The sequence below is a fragment of the Myotis brandtii genome, unplaced genomic scaffold, assembly GCF_000412655.1.
Source record: "Myotis brandtii unplaced genomic scaffold, ASM41265v1 scaffold260, whole genome shotgun sequence".
Lineage (NCBI taxonomy): Eukaryota > Metazoa > Chordata > Mammalia > Chiroptera > Vespertilionidae > Myotis > Myotis brandtii.
In genome coordinates this window covers 2,989,107-2,996,208 of record NW_005359881.1, presented here as the reverse complement: position 1 = coordinate 2,996,208, position 7,102 = coordinate 2,989,107, and the positions used below count along the sequence as shown (strand labels likewise).

The following is a 7,102-nucleotide window of genomic DNA, read 5'->3' as shown; positions in this document are numbered from 1 at the left end:
CATGTACTTCTCTCTGCAGGTTTACAGAGAGCCAGTGCAAGAGCCCCTTCACCCTACCGGAGAGACTTTGAGGCCAAGCTCCGTAATTTCTACCGAAAACTGGAAGCCAAAGGATTTGGTCAGGGTCCAGGGAAAATTAAGTAAGTGCTCCAGTACTTGACACTGAATGCAGATGGTAGCTTTTTTTTTATCTTTTTCTCCTTTATACCTTTGTAATATTATTTTGGAAATTGGATACCATGGTGTGGTAAAAGTTATTTTCATAGTAAAGAGAAAGAAAAAAATTATGAAGTTAAAAAGAAAGAAGAACGGAAGTTAAGAAATTGAAGAGAAGGCAGAAAGGGAAGAGAAGGGCCAGAAAGAAAGAACAGTAGATTTCAGATAAAAGCATATGTAAAGTCAATGGTAGACCTTTTCAGAAAACAATGAATCTTGATCTAAATTTAAAAATCGTATATTCCTTTACTTTTTCTTGGGACACATCATTTAACTCATTAGTCAAATTCATGGGCTCTTTGTAACTTTGTAATAGGAGGCTAAGTAAAAAGTTGTGGATTTTTCTCCTTCTGGGTTTTGTGTTTTTGTTTTGTTTTTGAAAAGCCAAACCCAAACTCAGGAATCCAATTGAAAATATTTTTTTAATTGATACAAAAAACAAAAATAGTCCAATAGGATGGAATGTATAATAATAAAAGCATAATATGCTAATTAGACTGGACAGCTGAACAACCTTCCGGATGTCATTCCGGACGAAGCTGCAGCAGCAGAGGCAGAGGCAGAGGCGGTTAGGGGCGATCAGGCAGACAGATGAGTGGTTAGGGGCGATCAGGCAGGCAGATGAGTGGTTAGGAGTCATCAGGCAGGCAGGCGAGTGGTTAGTGGTGATCAGGCAGGCAAGCAGAGTGGTTAGGGGCGATCGGGCAGGCAGGCAGGCGAGCGGTTAGGAGCCAGTGACCCCAGATTGTGAGAGGGTGCAGGCCGGGCTAAGGGACCCTCCCCTCTGTGCACTAATATTGTGCACCAGGCCTCTAGTCTAATTATAAAAGCATACACGTTGTCCTTGTGCTATCAATGGTTTAAAAAGAGTGTTCTTTAAAAGTCCATCCCTCAACTGATGGAATCTGCACATTCATGGAGAGTCTAGGGAATGAGACCTGGGCACTCATGACTCACCTAGAATAATGTCCAACGGCAGAGCTTTGAGCCACTACTCATCACCCACGTGGCTTTTACTCCTTCCTAGGCTCATCATTCGCCGGGACCACTTGTTGGAAGGAACCTTCAATCAGGTGATGGCCTATTCCCGGAAAGAGCTCCAGCGAAACAAACTCTACGTCACCTTTGTTGGAGAAGAGGGGTGAGGCACCAGTAGTTTTATGCAGACACTTCAATGTGGTGGACCAAGCCCCTGGGTCTTGGGTGATTTTTCTCAAAAAGAAGCAGAGTGGCTCTAAGCCTTTGCCCCAAAGTGATTCTAATTGTGGCCTTCTAGGAGGTCTTTCTCCGGGTATTGCCAAGCTTGAGATTTCATGTTCTTTAAAAGCCTAAGATTATTGACAGGTACTAGAGTCTGAGGTACATGATCAAAGTATAAACCAAAACTACTGGATCTTTACTTTTTCAAGTGGTGTACACTTTTGAGTATCTGATCAAAAAACTCTTCCTCCTAAAGTGCACCTATACAACTATATACCAAATTTGTTATATGATTTGAGTGACTTCATGGAAAATCATCTCAACCATAGAGGGCAAACCCACCTCAGAGGGCATATCAGAATGAACTTGGAAACTTTTTAATTCACACATATGCACATATGTGCACATACACACACTGTCACAGGAAATTCTCTTGTGCCTCCCCCAACAAAGTCTTTGTTTTTAATGGGCCAGCTGTGTGTTTTATCCAACAGTTGTTATATAATTTAAAAAACAAAAAAGAGGAAAGGTTAAGGAACATTGCCGTAAGACTTCACTTATGGAAATCTGAGTAAGAACTTCCCCAAACCAAGGACCACATCCTCATTTTTCTATGGCAAATTAATACTTCCGTTGGCTTCCACTCAAAAGAGCCAAGGCTGCTCTTGACATTCCCCAGTACTGACTCTGAAAGAGCACACAGGCACCCAGATAGAGGTAGGTCCCCTGCTTCCTGTTCATAATAGATTCCCGGGCCTCTGCTTCCTCCGCAGCCTGGATTACAGTGGTCCTTCGCGAGAGTTCTTCTTCCTTTTGTCTCAGGAGCTCTTCAACCCTTACTACGGACTCTTTGAGTATTCTGCAAATGATACCTACACGGTGCAAATCAGTCCCATGTCTGCATTTGTGGAAAACCATCTAGAATGGTAAGATCTAGAATTTTTGCTTTCTTATGTTTGAAAGTTTTAGTCTTTCTTAGTCAGAGGGCAACAGTTTTTAGAGCAGTGGGCCAGATAGAATGAGGGGTGATGAGAGTGAATAGCAAAGCACTAGAAAGAAGACTTTCTGTTAGTCTTAATCCAGAATACAAAATAAATACTAAAGACACTGCAACTTTAATGACCACTTCAAATTTATGTAAGAAACAGTAATTGCCTTCTGAGGTGCACTTAGGTAAGTACACATCTAAAATTAGGAGTCCCCAGTGGAGGCTCCTTGGAAATATATATGGGTTTGAAATTCTTTGACACTTGTACACTTTTGGACCAATAGCTTTAGCACTGTGGACATCAGCTTCTATATCTTATTGTAAAATAAAGCTGTTGGGTCACATGATCTCTACGTGTCGTTCTGACTCAAAAATCCAGTTATCTCTTTGGTTTTCCATACAGTTCTGTAGGGAAGATACTTCATATATTAGAAGCCTCCAAGGGAAATGAAGTATGCATGCACTTTCTTGCTGTGTCTCCACAGCACCTGATTTGAAAATTACCCCTGTTCTCACTGCAGGAGTTCCAGGACTTCATAAAGAAATGAGTCCTGAAAATTGCTAGTGTGATTGTTGTGACATTGTTTACTTATGATATGTTGCAATGGCTGCTGGTGATGGGAGTTTCTGAGGTGATACCTGGGCCTACTGGACTTACAGGCCAAATTCCTGTATTTTGGTTTTGTAGCATCAAATAACCCACCTCTGCCAAGGTGTGTAGCTATTGCCATGCCATCTCTTCAAATAGGCTCATCTCTGTAGTTTTTGAGCTGAGGTAGGAATGAGTCTACATCAAGCATTTGACACAAGTGATAAAACAAAAGTTGTCCTTCTCCTGTCATTTCTTTTTCTGTCACTCTCAATAAAGTGATGAAGAAACCTATGAGACAGAAACACAAAGACAGGAAGACAGAGCAGGCAAGATATTGCCAGGGAATTTATGACCCTGAGAATTGAATGCCAGCTCTTACTTAGGTCACATTTAGACAGGGCTAGAGAGTGCTATAACCAATATAAGAATACATATATACACAGATTACACTTAATATAATCCCTCAGTTATCTCTTAATTTGTGAGCATGAAATTTAAGATGGCGTCATCGAGGCCATGAATTGGAATCTGTAACCAAAAAAGAAATATTTTCATCAAATATCATACCATATAGGACTATGCTAGATGTTGTGGGGATACCTTTACTAATTTAGCAATTATAAATTAAGCACATACTATATGCTGGGAGGATACAAAGATGAAATGAGTAAGATCTCCTCCCTGAAAGAGGTGTAGTAGGAAGAACACATAAATGAACCAATAATTATAATACAAAATCATAAGTCACCCCAATAAATTCAATAAGGAAAAAAGCTCCCAACAAACAATGTCCTGGACTGGATGATTTCACAGGTAAATTTTACAAAACATTCAAAGGAAATCTAACACCTATCCATCTCACACTACTTCAAAAATGTCAAGAGGAGAAAGGATTCCAAAGTTTATTTTATGAGGCCAGTATTATCCTAATACCAAAACCAAAAAAAGACACCACAAAGAAAGAAAATCATAGCCCAATATCTCTGATGAACATAAATGCTAGTATCCTCAACGAAATATTAGCAAAGTGGATCCAGCTGTACATTAAAAAGATCATACACCATGACCAAGTGTGATTTATTCAGAGATGCAAGGTTGGTATAATATCTGCAAATTAAAGAACATGATACACCATATAAACAAAAAGAGATAAAAATTACATGATCATGTAAATAGATGCAATAAAAGCATTTGATAAAATCCAACACCCATCTATAATAATAAAAGCATAATATGCTAATTAGACCGGACAGCTGAATGACCTTCTGGACGAAGCCAGGGCTACGAGGGCCAAGGCAGCCACGGCGGCTGCAAGGGCTGAGCCCTTTGCAAGAATTTCGTGCATTGGGCCTCTAGTTTATAGTAATCACTCTCAGCAAAGTGGGAATAGAGAAAACATACCTCAATGTAATAAAGGCCATATATGACAAATTCACAACCCACATCATATTCAATGGGAAAAAATTAAAAGCATTTCCCTTAAGATCAGCAAAGTGACAGAGAGTGCACTTCCAACACTCTTATTCAACGTAGCACTGGAAGTCCTGGCCAGAACAATCAGTAAGAAAAAATAAATGGTATCCAAATTGGGAAAGGAAGAAGTAAAACCGCCATTATTTGCAGATGATAAGATACTGTATGTAGAGCACCCTAAAGACTACACCAAAAAACTATTAGACTTAATAAATGAATTTGGCAAAATAGCAAGATACAAAATTAACATCCAGATATACACTGATGTTCGTATTTCACAGATGCACAACATATTCCAAAAATGTATATGAAACAAAAATAACACCAAGGAGACATAGCAATCTTGAGAAAAAGGAGCGAAGTTGGATGGATTACAGTTTTGGATCTCAAATTATACTACAAAGCCATTGTAATCAAAACAGCCTGATACTGGCACAAGAGCAGGCATATACTAGTAGATCAATGCACAGAGACCCCAGAAACTGACCCATGCCATTATGGTAAATTAATATTTGACAAAGGAGGCAAAGCATACAATGGAGTAAAGACAGTCACTTCAATAAGTGGTGTTCGGAAAATTAGACAGGTACATGGGGAAAAAATGCTTCTATACCAACTTACACCATACACAGGAATAAACTCAAAATGGATGAAAGACTTAAATGTAAGTTGTGAAACAATAAAAATAGGCAGTTAAATCTCAGACATCTCATGTAGCAGGATTTTCACTCATACACCTCCTAGGGCAAGGCAAACAAAGGGAAAAATAAACAAGTGGGACTATATTAAACTAAAATGTTTCTGCACAACAAAGGAAACCATCCACAAAATTAAAAGGGAACCCACTATATGGGAAAATGTATTCACCGCTGGAGGCTCCACTGATTGCCTATCACAGTGTGATTCTGTGTAATTCTTCCCACTGACCTTGAGCTCAACTGCCATCTGTATTAGACACACATTAACCTTCAGGTGCTTTCTCTGGGATGCTTCAGTAGGTAAGGATGCATGGTCTAGAAGACTTTCCATGGCCTTGGGTTTAGGTCTTCCTCAGGGTCAATGTGGGCTGTTTGTCCATAGTTCCCCTTCACCAGTACTTTTCTTATCTTGGCTTCTTATACTCTCAGGTCTGAAAAGAAGCTCCGGGCAAAATTACTCTATTCTGGTAACTGAGGGCGAGAAGAGTTCCTTTAGTACATACCAAGCACATAGGTATTGTTTATGGTAAAGAGTAAGGAGGAGAATGTGCCTTCCATGTGTCACCACTTGATTCCTTAAGTAGCTTCAGATGAGTGCTATAAAGAAACACATCAAATAAAAGTACAAATTAACATATTTAACCATGTAAATTTCTACCAGCCCTTAAATCTCCACCTTGTTTGTGTCCCAGGTTCAGGTTTAGTGGTCGTATCCTAGGCCTGGCTCTGATTCATCAGTACCTTCTCGATGCCTTCTTCACAAGGCCCTTCTATAAGGCGCTCCTGAGACTGTAAGTGATTGCAAACCAGAGTCCATCTGGCCGCACCTGCAGGACGACGGCTGCTGGCCTCCCTAGTCCATCTAGCCCTTTTGTCCCTATTTTGCCTAACAATTCCTATTAAGTTTGTGGTAGTTTATTTTTCTGAGTCCTTAGATATCACATAAACCTTTTAGTACAAAAAAAAGGCATTTGGAGATGGTATGCAAGCATAGTGGAAGCCTATTATAACATTATATAATGGATATGAATTAGTTTTCATAAATAATTATAGTTTGCATAAATAATTACATTTTATTAAATTACTAAGTAGTATTGATCTGTCTAAAACTTAGATGTTTTTAAATAATACTTTTCTCCAGTTGTCATGGAGAGTTCATGTGTCAATAATTATTTTATTTTTATTGTAGATATTTTAATATTTTGTTTTTAAAAGAGTAAAAGATACATAAATATATTCAAAAGTATCACATTGTTAGAACAAGTCTGTGTTGTTTTAGCCAGGAGGGGCATAAAGACATTCAAGCCGACGCTCTATCCACTGAGCCAAACCGGTCAGGGCAGATGTTTTTAAATAATACTTTTCTCCAATTGCCATGGAGAGTTCATGTGTCAATAATTATTTTTATTATTGTAGATATTTTAATATTTTGTTTTTAAAAGGGTAAAAGATACATAAATATATTCAAAAGTATCGCATTGTTAGAACAAGTCTGTGTTGTTTTAGCCAGGAGGGGCATAAAGACATTTTGAAATGAGGTCTGGACAGCCATTTGTTTTACCTTTCTCCCTTTGACTGGACACAGGCCCTGTGATTTAAGTGACCTGGAATATTTGGATGAGGAATTCCACCAGAGCTTGCAGTGGATGAAGGACAACAACATCACAGATATCCTAGACCTCACTTTCACTGTTAATGAAGAGGTTTTTGGACAGGTTTGTAAGATGTGAGGCTTGGAAAAGAGATTTTGTTTTTTGTTGTGAAAAATTAACATAAAATTTACCATTTTAACAGCTTTTAAGTGTATAGTTCAATATTGTTAAGAATATTGACATTGTTGTGCAACTATCCCCAGAACTTTTTCTTTTTCTTTTTTTAAAAACTTTATTGTTCAAACTATTACAATGTCTTTCCCCGTCCCCCCCCCACCCCCCC

The 7,102-nt window shown here is 38.7% G+C and overlaps 1 protein-coding gene across 1 annotated transcript in view; it reads left to right on the top strand.

Moving 5' to 3' along the window:
• The window catches only part of LOC102263513 (E3 ubiquitin-protein ligase HECW1), a gene marked incomplete at its 5' end in the record, with an annotated part of 47,692 nt that overhangs the window by 18,843 nt on the left and 21,747 nt on the right, over positions 1-7,102 (top strand). Inside the window, 5 exons of the mRNA XM_005868106.2 lie at positions 20-140; positions 1,244-1,357; positions 2,190-2,342; positions 5,860-5,958; positions 6,753-6,882. Of these exons, the coding sequence (XP_005868168.2) occupies positions 20-140; positions 1,244-1,357; positions 2,190-2,342; positions 5,860-5,958; positions 6,753-6,882 (617 nt within the window). The remainder of the gene's footprint in view (positions 1-19; positions 141-1,243; positions 1,358-2,189; positions 2,343-5,859; positions 5,959-6,752; positions 6,883-7,102) is intronic.